The sequence below is a fragment of the Ascidiella aspersa genome, chromosome 8 (assembly GCF_963924565.1).
Source record: "Ascidiella aspersa chromosome 8, kaAscAspe10.2, whole genome shotgun sequence".
In the NCBI taxonomy this organism is placed as follows: domain Eukaryota; kingdom Metazoa; phylum Chordata; class Ascidiacea; order Phlebobranchia; family Ascidiidae; genus Ascidiella; species Ascidiella aspersa.
The window spans coordinates 19,101,729-19,121,658 of NC_139454.1; the positions used below are offsets into that span (position 1 = coordinate 19,101,729).

The 19,930-nt window shown below is 35.3% G+C and overlaps 2 protein-coding genes across 2 annotated transcripts; both read left to right on the forward strand.

Moving 5' to 3' along the window:
- The first annotated feature begins 208 nt into the window (after positions 1–208).
- On the forward strand, positions 209–4,073 carry LOC146136719 (steroid 17-alpha-hydroxylase/17,20 lyase-like). Its single transcript, XM_083396240.1, has 4 exons — positions 209–295; positions 2,610–2,754; positions 2,909–3,069; positions 3,759–4,073. Exons 1-4 carry the CDS (start codon positions 209–211, stop codon positions 4,071–4,073), a joined length of 708 nt encoding a protein of 235 aa, XP_083252366.1.
- A 6,994-nt stretch (positions 4,074–11,067) lies between these two features.
- Positions 11,068–18,530, forward strand: LOC146136720 (cytochrome P450 2C5-like). Its single transcript, XM_083395891.1, is given in 10 exon segments — positions 11,068–11,356; positions 12,008–12,153; positions 12,534–12,635; positions 12,638–12,662; positions 12,834–12,943; positions 13,025–13,143; positions 13,634–13,758; positions 15,018–15,162; positions 17,067–17,227; positions 17,970–18,530. Coding segments are annotated over 10 exon segments (1,536 nt in total). The 5' UTR covers position 11,068; the 3' UTR covers positions 18,285–18,530.
- Positions 18,531–19,930: the final 1,400 nt, after the last annotated feature.

Below are 19,930 nucleotides of genomic sequence, written 5' to 3' on the forward strand. Positions count from 1 at the left end.
AATAGACTTAACTGGTCTAGGCCATGATGGTCTCCTTAAACTAGTTCACGTACAACAGTTTAAAAACCCCTGGCTTAGATAGACTTAGATAACGCTGTAATAGGGAAATCGTTATCCTGTATTGGCCAGCTGGAATTGCTTTTATTTAACCCTATTATAATGCGTTTATTCCTATCTATTTTTAAGACATGGACTCGCGAAAAAGAAAATGGAAAGTGTTATTGGAAACGAGAGCGAGTTATTTGTTAAGTATCTAGAGGAACTTCAAAACTCTGACAATCAAGTCGACTTACAGGTTTGTCTCTATTATCAAATACGTGTTAAAAGCTACGATCGCTGCCATTTTTGCATAACAAAAGGGTATCCCGAATTTAACATTAGACCCCGTCTGCTTCTTATTGCGCATTTAAAAAATAACACTTTTATGTAGCACAAATTGTATCAAGCAACGTCAAACGTGATCTCACAAACGGTTATTGGAACACGTGCTGAATATGGAGACCCGTCGTTCAACAAGTTATTGCATTCCCTGACCATGCTGTAAGTGACATGATAGATGGCACACATTTTTTGCCTATTGTAACTAAGCAAATTAAAATAATTTTTCGATACTGTGAGCTGTTTAATAGGTTACTTTTTTATGACGTCACGTTTACGATGAAACTTCATATCTGAAATAATTGTCATGTTCCCCCCCGAACAAAATTTCTAGATCCGCGTATGATATATCACCCAAAACAATATACGAAACGGGTTGATTTATTCGCAATCGTTTGCAGTGATAAGTGAAAAAACAAGAAAACTGAAGCGTGTTAACGTAAGCGCATCGTTAAATAATCCTAAAAGGAAACTAACATAGGCCTATGCATAAATGTACCGACAATTACTTCGTTTTATTTTATTTACCACTGTGGGTCGGGTTTAGAACTAAAAACTTATCATTAGCGGTCGATCTAAAGCTGGGTAACATACCCACTTCGTGAACAGTAGGTAAAATTTGTTCACAACTATCGAAACATGTTAGCTTAAGTATGACTTCGTCAACATAAAACTGGTACATATAAGCTACCTGACTTTTCTTCGTTATCCATTTTGTGATGCAATTACAGAGAGTTGTGGAGTGAGGAACAAGATATCAGGGGCAAATATTTCTTTAATATAAACCTAATATTTAATCAGGTTTGCTGATCCTGAACATGCTACTAGACAAGGTCTGATCTTTGTTTGCAACTTTTTAACCAAACTGCCGTACTTCAAGGAATCAATGAAAGCCTTCGAGAAGAATATGACGTATATCCTTGGTATGGATTGAAGCTGTGGCTCGATTTTTTCAGGGATATAGATAATTTAGTAAAATTAAAAAACAATGCTTAAAATGAGCGCAGCGGTGTGACGTGAAATAAAATAAATAAGGTAATTTTTGTGTTACTCGGGCTTTAACTCGAAATAATTATGTAAATATATCAACGTGAACTATATCCTAGAAGTTTAATTAAGCTTAAACCTGTCTGTTTAATATATAAAAATTACAATACTGTTACAATGAAACACGAACACACATATGTCTGTTTACAACTGAAATCTAGCCCTTCTGAAGCTGCTTTTTGACCAACGATTACGCCTTGCATTGGCGTATGGCTCGTTCCCTTCTGAGCCTTCATAGCTCAGTTGATAGAGCAACGGTCCCGGCTTGACCGGAGGTCGTGAGTTCGAACCTCATTGCAGGCCAATTGTTTTTCTAGTCTGCCCTGCTTGCATCATTGATCGACAGATTCGGTGAAGAGTCTGCAATGGCTTCCGGTATACTGATGATATGTAAAGCGTAATCGTTGGTCAAAAAGCAGCTTCAGGAGGGCTAGATTTCAGTTGTAAACACACGTATGTGTGTTCGTGTTTCATTGGATAATGATATGGTACTGTCAATCCCCTTTGATTAAAGTTGCTTGTACTAGCAGATTGAGCAAGCATTGGCGTATGGTTGTTAGCTCAGTTGGTAGAGCGACGGTTCCGGCTTGACCGGAGGTCGTGTGTTCGAACCTAACTGCAGGCTATAGTTGTTTTTCTAGTCTGCCCTTGCATCATTGATCGACAGATTTGGTGAAGAGTCTGCAATGGCTGTCGGTATAATAATACTGTTACAAAGGTGAAATGCACAGAAACATAAAGGAGCACGAAGAAAAATTCGACCCAGAAAACATTGAGAACTTCATTGATGCGTTCCTGTACCAAAAAAAAATGTGGAACTCAATTAAACAAACAAGGGTTTACTGTAAGTGATTTAAATCTTGATGATTTTTTAATATGAAAGTTTTCATACAGCACAATCGCAATAGAACACTTTTATGTTAAATGCCTAACATTTTCGTTAACATGGTGAAATTGGATGCATTTTCGTGCTCAAATGTTATTGGACCCATAAACACCATCTTGCGCATAAAGACCTCTAGGGCTAAAAAATAGCAAAAGCCTCAAAAAGTCAACTTGTGAAGCACTTAAAACAAACTAATTTTTTCGGAGTTTTACCATTGTTAGATTATGACTTGTGTTGCTTCATTCGGTTTTTGTTTTACAATTTTTGTACACTGTAGTTAAATTGTTTTTATTTCCAGGATGATCAACTGGCAACAGTTTGTCGTGACTTTTTCATGGCGGGAACCGAAACATCCAGCACTTTTCTTGCTTGGCTATTTGTGTTTTATATCAACTATCCGGAACACCAAAAGAAGATCGACAAAGAAATCAACAAAGCTTTAGGTAACCGTTTATTGCAGTGCTTTCATTTTATATTTTTAACGGATACAAAAAAATCACCAAAAATAACGAGTTCGATTCACAAAGATAACTCAATAAGCCGACTCACAATGTGTTCGAAAAATAAATTCGATCAAAAAGTAACGAAGTGCTTTAGGATCTTCTGGAATCCCAACGATTGCGAAACGGGCAGAGATGCCGTTCACTTGCGCCTTTATCCAAGAGGGAATGCGACACCAGCCCATTGCACCGGTGGCTCAGCATGCAACCAATATAGATGTTAAATTGAATGGATTTGTAATTCCGAAAGACACGGTGGTAGGTAAACGTTAAAAATAGTTCATTAAGTACGTTTATTGCTTATGGTGCATCGGTATGGCCGTGGTTGTTGTTCGAACAGGGCAGGTTTGTTGTAGCTCTGCTTTACTTGAATAAAAATTGTTGCTAGATTTCAAAAATTATAGGCTTTCGCAATCACAGACTTACACATGTGCATTATAATTGTTCATTTTCTCGACGAGTGGTTCCCAAACTGTGGGCCATGGCCCAGTACTAGGCCACCAATACATTTTCAATGGGCCACAGAGCCGTTTGAACAGATTCTACTGTTTAGTTATACTGTACATATTATGCGCTTTGTTTGGAAAAACAGTAATTGTTTAGCAAGAAAGGCCATTGTCTCATAACAATGGGTTTTAGCTGCTTTGTTGGAGATAGCAGTTTAAAGTAGGTGAGTAGCAATGTTGCCAACTTTGCGTTTTTCAAGAAAATTTGGGCTTGTTTTTTTTAAGTTTGCGTTTTTTTATTGTAATTTGCTGGTTTCTTTTTTTTTCTTTTTTTATTGTGTTTTTTGGGCATGTATTTTCATAGAAAATGTTGTCTCTGAATTTAGAGCACGTGGTGAGCCATCAATCGCTATTTAATAGACATTCGGGCCACAAAGCAAAAAAGTTTGGGAACCCCTGATCATAGGCGAAACTTGCACATTAAATGTTGTATGTGTTTAGGTGCTAGCCAACTTGCACGGCGCTCATTTCGACTCCAACCATTGGCCTAATCCCCAAAAGTTCGATCCCTATCGGCACATAGACGAGAACGGAAAGTTCGTCTACTCTAACAAGATCATTCCCTTCGGAATTGGGTCGCGCTTTTGTCTCGGCGAAAGCTTGGCGCGCGTCGAAATTTTCATCTTTTTTGTCAAAGTCCTGCAAAGGTTCCACGTGCGCAGCGCCCGTGATTACCCACCACCCCTCGACAACCCGTTGGTGGCGGCGGTTGTTTCTCCTCGAGAGTGTGTCGTCAAATTGACCGTTCGTAATTAGTATGAAAAATAATTGCTTTTAATGTCACACCAGGCATTTATTTGATAATATAATTAATTGGCACGCCATATGCTTTCAAATTTACATTAACTTATAGTTGGTACATTTGCTTGATTATAACCTGTTGCATTAACATAATCAGTGTTACTATAGGAACGTACTTTTATAAACTATATTAAAGTAAAAAATATACAAGTTAGAAATACCGATGTAAGTCATCTTGTGTACCCTGTGCGCAAAAAAAATCGGTGATTAAGAAAAATAATACAATGATGAGTAAAATAAATGTGATAAGGTGTTTTGTATTTAAAACAATTGCATCTAAATCTGAAATGTAGCCATTCTACTTTGTTTTTAAAGGTTACAAATTATTATTTTGTTTTAATTTTATCCTTATTTTGTATCATACATCGCAATCTAATAAAACGCTAATTAAATTGTGTCATTCTGTTTTATGAACTTATCCTTATTATGCAGACGGGCCTCCAGGGAGGGCGCATGGGATCATGTCACTCTCCCCCAAACCATGTTTTGGCCAATATTTTTCGTGCCCATATTTACAAACTATTTGACGTGCTTTAAGAAAGACCCTTTTAAACTACTTTTTATGCATATTACCAGATTGTATAGAATTTCTGAAAATAACTGTAGTTTGCCAGGGCAATTTCCAGCTTATAAGTAGTACCGTATCTTTAAGCACATTAATAAAAATAAAGGCATTTTGTCAGCAAATGACTTGTGATGGACATTGAGCCGACAGTTGTCCAGAAATGACGTCAAAAGTTAAAAATTGCACAAGCAGTTTAACTAGATTGAAATTGTATTCTTAAATATTACAATCGGAAATTTTGCACCAAAAAGGCTTCCTGGTAGATTTTTATCGTTTGTCTAGTCAAGCGATTTTCAACTGGTGTTCCACGGAACACTATTATACAGGGGTCGGAAACCCTTTGAGCTAAGGAAGCCATAAAACCCGAATATTTTTTGATATATTTTGATGAGAACCGTTTTATATTTTTCAACAATTGTTTAGGTTGGCAAAAATAGTATTTTGAAATGGGCCGTTTGAAAAGAGAACATACATGATGAAATTGGCCGTTTAAAAAGACAACGAAAAAATACGTTGGATAAATTTGCAAAACTTTGATTACGGAGTGCCATGGTACCAAAAAAGGCCTTTGGCATGCAAAGGGAGTTTTTTAAATCAGTTAACAGCCACGAAAAGTCAAATAAGATTCGCACGAGGGATGGAAAAATTGTTATTAGACAAGTTTCAAATTAAAATAAATAAGTTTAAAAGGCGTCATTGCCGCTTGCAGTTTTATTCAGTGGTCATGATAAAAAATTATATAGCTTAGATTTTTTGGCGAGCAAGATTAAATCATTAAGAAAGCCATATGTCGTCTTTAAAAAAGCCATATTTATATCGTGAGCCGTTGTGGTATGTAAAAGATCCTTCAGGTGTTCCGCGAGAAATTCACCAAATCTGTAAAATTGTTCCATGGACTGTTCCAAAATCACTGGTTTAACACAATTCACTTAAGTAGCTTTTAATTTATAAAAGTAATAATCCACTATCATCATTTGCATTTTCTGTTCTGATTAGCTTTTTTAATTGGCATCTAATTATAAGACTCGTTGCGTTACAATAGGATTGTAAAATATTATTTTTTCATCGAAACAAGCCCAGATATCACACGAAGAAAAACTGAACAAACTTGTTGTTGTTTTGTTTATTTTAATGGATCATTATGTATAAACTTTCTTGCTATTTAGTACGTGAAAAAGACACTAGTGGTCAAGTTTATGTGGGCAAAAATTATATTTCGGTAGAGTGTTCATATTAAGAAACAGTAAACAATTGCACGACGTGTGAAATACAGTTATACAAAACAAATTCCTTAAAAATGAGGTAAACATTGTCACAAGCCAAATCAGAATCGCACGAAACGCGTTTTTAGTGCTTTTATATAGGAAACTGGCTAAAAATAATTGTATTAATTCACGTAAAATAAGTTGATTTGCATAGTCGAACAGGTTGCAACTTTTATTCGACCAAAGCAAAGTTTAAATAGCTTGCTAAAACGTCCAAAGCCCAGCTAAAAAAGCTTCGCAACCCACTGATTAAAAAGCGCCTATTCAAGACAATAATATTTATGTCACAAAGCGATTATTTCGTCACAAGTAAGGTTTTCTTTTTTAACCATCTTCAATTTTCACTCAAGGCATGCATATCAATACGAACAAATGTCGTGCTATATTTCTAATATTGCAGGTAATACCCACCGTGATGTACCGTAAAACTTTGGTATTTTCCATAAAAGAAAAATTACTCAACTAAGTAGTAAGAAAATTTAAAGAAGCAAACATTGTGCCAAAATAAAGCATTCACCAGCAAATACGCATGCAAATAGGGTTTTAAACACAGGACTACAAACTATAGACGGGGGATTAAGGTTTGTTGTATTACTTTAAAAACGAGTTCGTTGTAGTTGGTTTGACGCTACGGTTGTCCTACAATCTTAGTTGACTTGTGTCTGCAGTTTTTAAGCTATTGTGTCGGTTTTATCCTAAACTAAACGGTATACCTAGGCCACTAGAGAAATGCAAAATCAACCTGCAATGCCACGCATTAACCGCGTACAGTCGTAAAGGATATCCAGGATAACCTAAAGTTTAATGCCGCACTGTCGTGCACTACCGATGTTCAATTATCAAGTTACAACGATGTTTAACCGTTTGCATGAGAAATATTCAAATCGTAACGGAGTTATTCACATTTTAGCTGAATCAAAACGTAATGGATCGGCTTTATTCGATTTTTTAAGTAAATTACTTTTCTTTGTTGGCCAGACCAATGTTTTAAAACGGCGATTACGATCCATCCGTGAGTTAAAAAAACGCGTTTGTGTCACGCATGCATGAGCAGCATGATTACGCAGCTTAAAATATTGTTTTTTCGGTCGTGACCCTGCAAAACGTGAACATTCGCCGCCGCCAACCTCACAACTTTATAAAAAAGCTAACAGCGCGTTTCGAGTGATTTTGTGCCCAGCATCGTGAACTACAAATCGTCCGCAATGACATTATTCAAATGGATTGTTATCACGACAAATTTGATTCATATGCCTTTTGTTTACGGCAGTGGTTACTAAACGGCGCGCTGCAAAAGACTGGGTATCTTTTCTAATGCTTGCCTAGAGATATTTTGAATTTGCTAAGAAGTCAAATTTTGTTATATGCTAAACCACTTATGTGCGATTATAGTACAATAAATCCATCATTTTCCTTCCCAATATTGTGCTGAGTTGTGTGCTATTTCATTTACGTTTAATATGACATTGAGCCTATAGTATTTCACTTAACAAAGGCGTATCGCAACATTTCTATCGATAACTTGTAGGGTATTGCGAGCATCGTTAGAAACCCTTGTTTGCGGCTTAAATCTGCTGAAAAGCTTTTAAGCTTGCAAACTGAGAGAACGTTGTGTGACAGTAGGCCCCAAAATATTTCTGCCTCAAGCAATGTTTATTAGGGCATGCAAGTCATGCAGCGAAACATTATCGGAGGAAACACGTTTAGCCACTGTTGAGGCTAAATTTTGAGCGTGACCTTTACCGAGTTTGCAGCGTTTAAATAAACCAAACGAAACACGCACGCAGTTAAAAAGGACATTGTTCAAGTGGAGTTTATAACTGGAAATGTAACGCAAATTGTTGGAATAATAACATATTAGGAAATATAATTAAAATGTACAACAGTTTTAAAATACCAGTATAGCCTGTAACGTATATGTAAACTTTAATGGATGTTTGCAGATCCCTTTTTGTTCTCATATTCGGGTAAGGCAGACCTAGGGCGATTGTTTTTGACCTAGAACAGAGAAATTTTGAGTTTTGCTAACGACCGGTAGTACACAAATCGGCCATGAAACACAAGATGCGGGTTATTTTGGAAAGTTGTTGAGTAAACAGTTTAGTTGAAATACAAGGTAAAAATAATTGCAAAAAAATTAAAAAGGAGCTAGCGAAAAAATATAATGCTACTACTGTTCAATCCATTTGTCCATTTTTGAGATATACAACTATATATGAAGCAACAACGAAGTTCGAGCTAAACTCTACCTGTTGCTCTAATTAAGATATGATTCAGTTAAAATGTTACTCGTTGTAATTAAAACTAAAATTAGACTTAATTTTAAAGTGAATGACAAAAAGTTTTGGTTTTTTTTGTCAACTCTAACAATAATCGTCTATAGTCATATACTCAGAATAAAAAACGATATACCCCTAATACCACCTAAATCGCCTAAAATAAGCTATTGCTGCCAGGCATAATGTATAACCGAGTGTTTGCTCATCCAGCAATAAAATGCTGGTTGTGCAACACTCAGTTATAGCCTAAGTTTTTTTTCAAACCATTTTTTTTTTATTAAACTATTTTGAGAATGAATAGTTCAGTGCAACAATTGCAGCACTAAACAGACTTTTTAATATGTGACAATAACTGGTTGAACACTAAAATACAATATAGAGCCGCCAAACTGATTAACCATTACATATTGTAATTTGTTTACTTTTTTGCTGTTTGCCACGTTTACCAAAACTCAATATGGCCATGGCCCCCCCAAACTAAAAAATATGTAAATTTTTTTACTTAATAGGCAGCTTATTTTCGCGGTTCCCTAGGTAGTATGGCCTATTTTAACCAAAATAAGACAAATTTTAAGCTTTGTAGTGGTGTACGAGCTTATGGCGCCATATAATGAATATTTCAAAAAATTGGTAAAATTCGTTTCGCGCACTCGCGCAAAGCGGCGTTTTTCAGATTTGCAGAGACGGCTTAAGTGACCGTACGCTGACCTCGACTATATAATAACTAACGTATATCCAAGTACAATTAAAAGCTTTTTTGTTGTTAATGCAAATCTGTATCAGAACCAGCCTGCCAATATTCTTCATCCGGCCCGCCGCCTCTTTGACAAATTAGACACGAGTCCATTTTAAATACTTTTTGACTATTTTAAGTGTGTAAATGCAAAAAATTTTCGCGCTTCGCGCTAATGATCTTTATACATCCAGTGTGTTTACGTTTTGATGCTCTTTTTGAACTAGATCAGCGCTTCTTTACTGTTGCGCCGTGGAAAGCTGCCAAGTGTGTCGCGGACAAACGAAAAACGTATTCAAACATAATCGACAAATATTTTTTAACCATTTTTTTTTAAATGTAACAAAAACAAGAAATTTAAAAGAAACACCGGAATACCAAAAAAATCGCGCTCGCTTCGCTCGCCAGGTCTGCCCCAAATGGTTAACAAACACTAAAATACATTAACTATAAAATTTATCGCGTTTTCTCAAAGTAGTTTTATTACACTTTTTTAATAGTAGTAGGGGGGGGGCGACGTGTGGACTCGAATTTTAAACCAACTATACGCTTTTTTAGCGAATTTGCGCCAAGACTTTACTGCCTCCTTAAAAGTAATTATAAACACGTTTTTAAAGTGCAAAAAATCCGAGGCCTACCTGATTCACAATTGTTATAAAGTTGTAATAACACAAAATCTCATTTAACATATGTTGTGCGGCCCGCAGAGACCTTTCTGAGTTTGGTTTTAGCCCGCGACTACTACACAAAGGTTGCCGACCCTTGTGTAAGGATTTGAATAACCCATCCAATGTTAGGATTAACTCTGCATAGAGTTTTGATCATTTCAGCAACCTTATTTGGCAAAAACCAACTACAGTAACTTAAAACTTGAGAGAAGTGTCATGAAAGAACCACAGCTGACAGCAGCAGACAACGCTATGGTTTTATTGCGACGTGACCTCGGCACTTTTTTGGAAGCATGTGCGGTTGCTCTCGCCTTTTCGGGAAAAAGCAAGATGTGTAGACAATAGACATGTTAGCGTCTTTCAGCGATATTCTTCATACCGGGTCAAACTAGGAAACCGGCCCACTGTAGAGGCTAACCTTATTATTTTTTCGTGCTTTCAAAAGGTCTGTTTTTCGCGTTATTTTGCAGGAGTTAGTTTATTCGGCCGATGTTATTTTTACCTGAATTATGACGTCACGCTAATTCAGGTTATTTTTACCTGAATTATGACGTCAATGGTATACTTTTGCGACGTCATATCGGAAAAAATTGTGACGTCATATCTGAAAAAATGTCATGGCCCTCCCCAAACTGAAATCCTAGATCCGCGCCTGACGATCAACATGATATAATAAAGACTGGGTACCACTGATCTAAGCAAACTCGTTTTAATTGAGCCCTAAGACGCCAAACAAAATAGCACATTGCCCTATTTGAACTAAAATTGATTGTTTCGCGGCCACCTTTAAAATCGAGATTCTATTTAGGAAATTGTGGAACTGATATGAAAACAACCTGTGTATTAAATTAAAGATTCAGCAGCATGAGAACCATTGGCGAAGTTATGTAAATTAATTAGCAAAACAAAAGTTTATTTAAAATTAAAAAAACAAATGAGTGCTTATGTATCTTACGAAAATAAAACAACGTGCGAACGTTTTACTTGGTTTTATGCACTCTTTCACTTTTTATCGGATTCAGACTCAACATTGGTATGACGTAATTTATTTTGCGACAACCTTGTATAATATTTTCGTAACCCCCAAAACAAACATTCACTGTAAGAAACCAAGCCTTGCTCAAAAAAGTTAGTTTCTGAGAAACGTGGTCAGTTATCTAACAAGATTACTTATTTAAGATTTTAAGGGAAAACAGAAAAATACATTATGGGGCGAAATAAAAAACGGTTAACAATCAAAGCTTTAAAGAGAATCGAGCAGATTTTATTTGTTCCAATTGAATGTTGTCGGTTTAAACCTAAATTGCACAAAATCACAGTTAGGCTAAACCGAATAAAAAAAAGTGTACGTGTCTAAGCAGCCTCTGTTATGTTCTATTATAATGTACCAAAAAGTCGAACAGATTAAGTTTATTTTTTATTTGCAGAATAATACAAAATATGTTGCAAGATACTTTGAAATGCGCAACAGATGCTTTGCTCAGTTTAAGCGCTTGGCATTTATTATTCATTGTTGGATTCCTACTGTACATCAATTGGCGAAGGACTCCGCATCCGAAATTTCCACCAGGACCTAAAGGGGTTCCTTTGTTGGGAGTTCTTCCGTTTTTGTCAGAAGAGCCTGCAAGAGATTTTAAGAAGTGGAGTCTGAAGTATGGACCGATAATGTCTGTTCGGCTTGGCATATCAAATATGGTTATTTTGAATGATTTCAAGACCGTAAATCAGGTAGGCTTTCTCATAACATACTATTTTTAAGAACTATCAAAAAATCAGTTTTTAATTACAGTTATAGGTTTTGACGCTTTAAGTCATAAATGTGGATAGATTTTTAAACCTTAAACACGATTTTTTAAGGTTTAGTACAAATATCAGAACGCAGACATGACAACACGAATTATCCGGATTTTCACGAATTACTTTTAAACGTAGTTTTTACTGCAGCACATTTGACCACAGTTATGATGTGTTTAGTCCAGGCTAAAAAAAACGTTTTTCTTCTACACATTAGGCCTACCATGAAGGTAAGTAAAAATTTCTTACGAAGCATCGTAAATATTAGTAGTCAAACTATATAGGTTATTCTGATACTTTTAGTAGATTGTACTTAAAGTTATTCTGATAATGGCGAAATTTATTTTAACAAACACCAAATTTTTTTATAACCATAATTAATTTTGACTGAAATAAACTTTCTTCACCAGTTGAACCTACTTAATAGGTGTTAACGTCACTAAAAATAAACAAAGTTTTGAAAACCAACCTGTAACATTTATAAGAAAAGTTCGATTGCGTTTTTTGCATCAAACCTTCACCATCCATTTAAATAGCTTTGAGAATTGCAAACCACTTATATATTTATACGAGAAATGATCACAGGCACTTGTCAAGCAAGGCAACACATTCTCTGATCGCCCTCGAGTTGACTTGTTTTGCAATATGACCAAGCGAAACGGAATACTCTTTAAAAACTACTGTGAAGATTTCAAGGAGCAGAAACACTTTGCCCTGAAGTATTTGCGAGAGTAAGTTAGCGTTCAACATTTTTTTTTTCGTAATTCGCACAATCTTTAAAAGAGAGTGCGAACATCAATTGAAATTCATAGTTATTTTACTCATGAAAACAAGCGGAAAAATAAAATTATGTAATCAAGCTATTCGCACAACAACCAACATCCTGATAATATTGTTGAGAATCTAAGTAACACCATTGAAAAAATATTTTGTAGCAATTGCGAAAAAATAAAAAATGAACTACAAAATTTCAGCACAAAGATGTTTATAAGATTTCTTCTGTGTCATTTAATTTTTAGATATAAAATAAGTATCTATATGTTGGCTCACAGTTTGATATATTTTTAAGGTTGGAATTAGCCTACCTAAATAAATGCCAATGTTTTTTAAGAAATGGACTTGCAAAACAGAAAATGGAATCCGTGATTATTAATAAAAGCGAGCTATTCGTTCAATATTTGGAGGAGCTTCAAAACCGCGATAATCAATAATCAAAGTTGATAATCAAGTTGATTTAAAGGTATTTTCTACAAAAACCACTAAATTATCGACTATAGACAGCTGTTGAAACTACCAAGTTTTATCTTGCCAAATTGCCTTTATTTTATCATACAAGTGCAGTTGGGCAAAATAATTTAAATTTAACGATTTACAAATTAACGTTAGTTTAAAAATGAGCTTTTATACAAAGGGTTGCTTGTATCAAGCGACGTCAAACGCTATCTCGCAAACAATTTTCGGGACGCGTTCTGAATATGGAGACCCGTCTTTCAGCAAGTTGTTACATGCACTAAAAATGCTGTAAGTAAAACTGAAAAAGTTGCAATGGTTATTATTGATTGATTGATTTAACATTTATACAAATGAAAATATTCAAAACAGATTTGGTGATCCACAGTATGCGACGAGGCTTGGTATATTGTTTATCTTTAATGTGACCGAGCTTCCCTACTTCAACGCGGCGATGACAGCTTTTAGAAAAAATATGGATTACATTTTGGGTGCGTTGTATAATGTCTAAACTGATTGTCGTGTTATTTTCTGATACCCACTAATGTTTTCCGTCTAATTGCAAATTGCATTATGTTTTCTACATAATTAAACACTCTATTTTTGCCAAATGTAATATAAAAGAATAGTGTTTTGTACATATGGCTTCAACATATGTTTAACTCGGACACAACTACGTAATGTAAGGCCATAAATAGGTAACCTGCTTCTAACCTAAACGTGCATCTTAAATCGATCAACAATACTTTCGTTTGTTGCGTTTGTAAAATTTGAAGGCGTAGTTTTTGTTGAGAGAATCGTTAATCCGACAAGCTGCTTAAAAAACACGTTTAACATTCTCACGAAGCAATACACTGGGTTTATTTTGTTTAAGTTTACGTAGGATAGAATTTACGCACATTACGAATGTCAGAATACAGAGAAATTTACGATAAAATTAATCTAACAAATTTGCTTCAAAATCCTTCAATTTTCATTTAGGTGCAATGCAACAAAACATAGATGAACATAAAAGAAAATTTGACCCCAATAACATTGGAGACTACATTGATGCTTTCTTGTTCAAACAGCAAAGTGTAAAGCAACCCAAGGAAGCAGGCTTTAGTGTAAGAAAATTGTTAGCAAACATCAAAGTCATTACACCAGGGGTCGGCAACCTTTTGTATTATACAGTGTGCCAGATTATGAATAATTTCAAAATATCCACAACTCGCGTGCCAAACATTTTTCTATGTTTGGTTTTGCACTGGCAACCAGCAGGGCTGCGGGGTCGGTTAAAAACAACCCGAGTACGACTCAGGCTCTGCAGCCTGTATTTACCCGCTTTAAGTAACTAAAATAAGATGGATAATCCGCAATCCTTCGTAGGGCTCATGGAAAATATGCCGCCATATGCTATTCCATCGTAACAGTTTGCTGCCTTAGAGTTTCAAAATCTGGTTATGCGCATGCGCACATGTCGGACTCTGGTAGTTTTACCTATAGTCTTTCTCGAGTCCCGAGTGCGACACCGCAGTCCTGCTGTGATCTGACATCTAATTTACGTATCTTGGGAGACGCCATTAAACCTAATTTCATAAGTTAAATTCTGTAAACATACCTTAACCCTGCTGAAAAAAACAAACTGAACTATCAATTTCGCATTAAGCTAGGTTTCTCAGTCGCACAAAAACACACGTGCGTCCTTTAATGTAGAATGCCCTGCTTTACCGCAGTAAATATCACGCCAATTTTAGGGCATTGTGACGTAATACGAACGGTTAGTCGTAATAGACAACAAGTATAACGCCCTTAAAAAATATTATTAAATACAACAATTAAGACACTAATTTGTGACACTGCAGATCGAACTTGAAATGTGTGCAACAGTTTAGTTAGTGCTAGTGTTAGTGATTTAATAATAATGTTAATAATGTGATAGTGATGTAATGGTTGCATTTTTTTTAAGGTGATATAACGTGCGCGTTAAATCATTTGGCGTGCCCTGCATTACACCATATGATTCTTTCATTACACCATATGATTTCTTTTTATATTTCAAATAAATCATCACAGTTATTTTTAGCGTTATTTTTGTATTAATATGTTTCCTAAGAAATAGGAAATGCATAAAATGCTACTATACTTGAAAAATGGTGCTGTGATAATAAATATCCCAACTAAACAAAAAAACGAATAATTTTTTGTGATTGGCAACTTACGAAGAGATAAATTATTTAGCCATTTGACGTTAAAAAGTTACTTCTTCTATATTGAATCTTTTAACAGTTTTTAAGTAAACCTTAACAAAATCTTTAAAAAACTTTGGACAGATATGATTGTTGGCCCTTTTGTAAGTATAATTCAAGACTTGATTGAAATTTAGGATGATCAACTGAGGACGATTTGCCGCGATTTTTTAACGGCTGGAAGCGAAACTACCAGCAACTTGATTTCTTGGCTATTTGTGATTTATATGAACTTTCCGCATTGGCAGAAGTTAATCAACGACGAAATCAACAACGTTTTAGGTAAGGTGAATTGCTATGTAGAATTTTTTTTAACGGAGTTGTTATACCCGTTGCCAAGTACTTATCTAGCTATAACGTTCGTTATATGCGCCCCGGTCTATGCGCAGAACGGTATATGAGGCTAAGTCCTTGTAGCGAAACGCGTCTCCTAATACAGCCTATTAACAACCACACACAGTTTGAATTTGAAGCTTGTTGTTGAAATGAGGGAAGTCAAAGAAGTTGGCACAATATAAGAAGGGGACGGTTTCTACACAAAAGGCAATGTGTCAAATACGATTAATTCGTGGTACGAATTCAAATATTATGCTCACCAACTATTTGGGGAACCGGGAGAATTCGAAGTAATCAGCGTCACTTACTTATCAAACGCCTAAATAAAACAAGCAATTTAACAAACAAGGCCTCATTATGACGTCACACGCATAAACATAAACTTACCAAGACTTAAGGCAAATGTAGTCAAGAAGGAGTGAGATTTCACTCTGATAAAGTTCACAAGAAAAGGCACTGCAAAACAAGAGCAGTGTAAATACTACATAAAGACGTTATCATATACGCGAAGCCATATTTCTGGGCAAACTGACTACTTGTGGTAGTAAATTTAGCAAAGGTTACTTTACATATTGACATAATATAAGGGCTGCAAATCCACATTATACACAACGCAACTCACAAAGAATAATCTTTCGAGTAACAAATACTTCATTTTACACAAAACAGCAGCAATACAACTTCCACCACGACAGTCAGGCGAAAAGGAAAAACCGCATGTATCAGAAACATAGTAGCCATTTTTTTCTCACAGTAATCATCTAGATTTATCAAAAAAATAATCTAAAAACATCTAGATTTTTATGGAGAAATCTAAAAAATAATCTAAAAATGATTTTTGAAAAATATTCAATACTTTTGGACAAAATATCAACATTAAAAGCTTAATGCCGTATAAAGTTGCATAAAGGGACTTGCTTGATGCTTTAGATTTAAGACTTCTGCTTTATAAAACATTTTACTGAACTTGACGAGTTACTGAAATTTCGATTTTATATCTCATCATTTTTTTCACAATTTGCAAAAAAAAAACTTTTGAAATTACTGAAATATTTATCGTCAATAGCGAATCTGTCACTAATTTAGATTATACAACATTTTTTTATAATAATCTAAAAAAACATCTAACATCTAGATTGTTTAATCCTACATCTAGATTCAAACCAAAACATCTAAATCTAGATTAAAATAATCTAGAATGGCAACTATGATCAGAAAGTAAGTTCACAACGGTACAGCACCAATGTCTCATAGAAATCGGTAATTACTGGCAAATACGATCTAACAACAGCTATTCGGTCGATACTTTTGTGGAATGGGTAGCGATACGAAACCAAATTAATTGAATTTCGGACCTGGTTTGCAACCGACCGCAACGTTTCCACGTTGATCAGAAAGTAGTAAATTTAGTATTGAGCAAACCTAATTATTTAAATTTTTCAGCAAAATTTAGCTTAAGAACCTAAAGCATTATAGTTGCATTTTTACCTTATAAATCCGCTTATTTCTTCATACTAATGACATCATTTGATATCGGAAAAAAATAAGAATAGGACTAAAAGAAGATATGTGGATTTTTTCAAACGTTTACAAATGTAGGCTGTTGGGTGGAAACCCTTGATGGAGCAGTATGAAATCTCTAAAATTTATTAAATATATATTATGTAAAAAAAATAAAATAAATAAATTATAAATAGTTTTCACTCCTTATCATTTATGTTGGTTAACGCACGTGGATCAGCAACATAAAACTTTCAAACGTTGAGAGAATTTGCTAATGCTTAAAACCGAATAGTTTTTTTTTTCATTGTTCGTTGTTCACAAACATTGGATGAATGTATATGCTTCAGATGTTTCTGGAACCCCAACAATGGCGAAACGTATGGAAATGCCGTTAACATGCGCCTTCATTGAAGAAGGAATGAGATTCCGTGTGGTTTCGCCACTTGGGCCACATCTTACGACTACAGAAGTAAAATTGGGAGGATACGTTCTTCCAAAAGGCACAAAGGTGGGGACATTAAAACTATAGGGATGTCTGGTATTATCGGATCACAAAGATACCCGATGCCAAGATCGTAGATCGAATTGGCACCGATATCCATTTGATAATTATTTAGCTATAATTTCGAACGCGGCTATTTTACCTTGAAAGGTAAATTTAGAATAAAGTAGGTTAAAATATACATACTTACAGGTCCACCTTTTGGAATTAAATAAACTTTTTAACACCTCAGCAAATTTTGGCCAAACAACCGATAAAAAATCTTTTAACGTTTAAATTTCGTCTTTTTTGATTGTTTTGGTACTAAAATGACGTCATTTGGTATCGGATCTGAAGACGCTATAGGCTTTTTTCGAAATTGGGATACCAATAAAAGTGTTGGACATTCCTAATTAAAACTAATGGAAACACATATCAACGGCAATGTTTTTCGTAAAAAATGTTTTGTTTTTCAAAATGTCAACAAAACCCTGGAAAGAAGGAAAGTCGGTTTGTGAAGTATATTTAGCAAGCACAACAACGCTTAAAAAATTGCGTTTTGATCCACATCTATGCTATACGTCGCACTATTAACTGGGTCTTGTAGTAGGAGGTGGAGTAAGTAGAAACCTAACCAGAACAGCGTCAAATATTAAATGCTATATTTTTTACAACTTTATTAAAGGAAATTAATAGTACCAAGTCCTCCCTAGGGTGTTTCCTTTGTATTTCCATCACTGTAGTCTTACATAAGTGTAAATACGCTCAGGTATTTTCGAACGTGCAAGGAATTCTTTCTGACCCCTACGATTGGCCCAATCCGGAGCAGTTCGATCCCTACCGGCACATCGACGACAGCGGTCAGTTCGTGAGTTCCAACAAGGTAATTCCCTTCGGAATCGGGTCGCGCTTTTGTCTCGGCGAAAGCTTGGCGCGCGTCGAGATTTTCATCTTTTTCGTGAAGATCCTGCAAAAGTTTCACGTGCGCAGCGCCCATGATTATCTGCCCCCATTGGACAAGCCAATTCCATCTGCAGCGATTTCCCCTCGCGATTGTGACGTCAAATTGACAGTTCGCAGTTAAACAAGTAAAGTTGCAAAGGAAATTAATAGCCGACGATGTAGTTAACAGGTGAAAAAGCAAATAAAAAGTAATGAACTTTCACAGATTTTTTAACTCCTCAGATCGATTTTTGAGGCAATAGAGTGTATCTAGTTTGAATTCCGTTTTTTCGTGCCTATTTGTATTATTTTGAATGGTTTGGTCACTTGAACACATCGTTATAAATAGCCAGAACCACGACCTTTTTCGGGTATTGTCTCATTTTGATTTCCCACACATTTATGCAATTACTCGTGTAAAGTTAACAGTTGTAATTATTATACTTACACTTACAAGTTTAAAATAAACCATATTAGCGTGTATATGACTTACCGCCCTTTAATCTCAGTAGTTCTATAGGCTACCAGGCAGCAGCTGAAATAACGTAAGGTAATTAAAAAATTTAGCGGAAACAAGACGTCAAGATAATTTTTCTAGGGAAGACTTTAAACACTGGAGACGTTTTTTTAACAGATATAAGTCCTTCTGCTAAGGCTTATGTTTTTTTTCTGCAGATGGTTCTGAGTAGAGATCAATCGATTTTATAAGATCGTTAATCGAAATGCTTCTCTTAGGCAGAAATAGTTGCTTAAAGGAGTTATTTTACCAATATTATATCGTACAGTAACAGTTCATTCGCTGGTTGACGTTGCGTTACAATGATTGTAAGACAACCTGAATACTATTTCTGTGCTCATCGAAACAGTCCCAGATATCGCACTAAGAAAAACTGAAAGAACTTGTTATTGTTAATTTTAATGCATTGGTATTTATAAACTTTTGTTTGGTGTTCCGCAAAGTTATTTAGTTCAAAAAGTCTAAAAAACACAAAAATACACTAGGCTAGTTTAAGTTGGTAAAGTTAAACAACATACAGTTGTGCCAAACAAATTCCAATTCACATTAAATAAGTTGATTTGCATAGTCGAACAGGTTGCAACTTGTATTCGATCAAAGCAAAGTTTAAGTTCAAAGCCCAGCTTAAAGAGATTCGCAGGGCACTGATTAAACAGCGCCTATCAAAGGCAATAATATTTACGTCACAAATCTATTACGCTGTCACAATTAAGGTTTTTAGGGATAATTTTTACTCATGGCATGCATAACAATAACAAACAATTGTCATGTTTTATGTGTAATAGTGCGTTTAATAGTAAACGTTATGCAGCTCAAATCATAGGCATGGTAGATTGGTAGTGATGAATAAATATTTGAGAATTCAAGACAAGCAAATCCAAAGGACACGTATATGCAGACTTAAACCGTAACATTAGTCATAAGATATGCGTACATTTGGCGTCAATCGGAACATTCTTCCCAAATGTTAAAACAATCCTTTCAGAAATCTGCTTTATGTGTGATAGATCAAAATTTTAGTCGGGAAATTGTTTTAAAATAAAAAATAGTCGCGCGAAAAAAAAGGTTTGAAACGACTGCTCTAAATGGTTCGCAAAAATTTTGGGAAATCCTGGTATAAAATATTAGGTACAACCCTTTCTAAACCGGCTTGTAGCGTTTCGCGCACTATTGAAGTAACGTGACTTGAATGCGTCAACATGGTGTTGCGTTTTTCTAGCGTCCAACAGTCAATTTTAATCAGTCGTAACCTCCTAATAATCGACGTTTTT

Coding starts and splice junctions, on each gene's coding strand:
- LOC146136719 (XM_083396240.1), top strand. CDS start 209: ATGGAAAGTGTTATTGGAAACGAGAGCGAGTTATTTGTTAAGTATCTA. Junction 2,755..2,908: donor AGAAATCAACAAAGCTTTAG/GTAACCGTTTAT, acceptor GAAGTGCTTTAG/GATCTTCTGGAATCCCAACG. Junction 3,070..3,758: donor TAATTCCGAAAGACACGGTG/GTAGGTAAACGT, acceptor GTATGTGTTTAG/GTGCTAGCCAACTTGCACGG.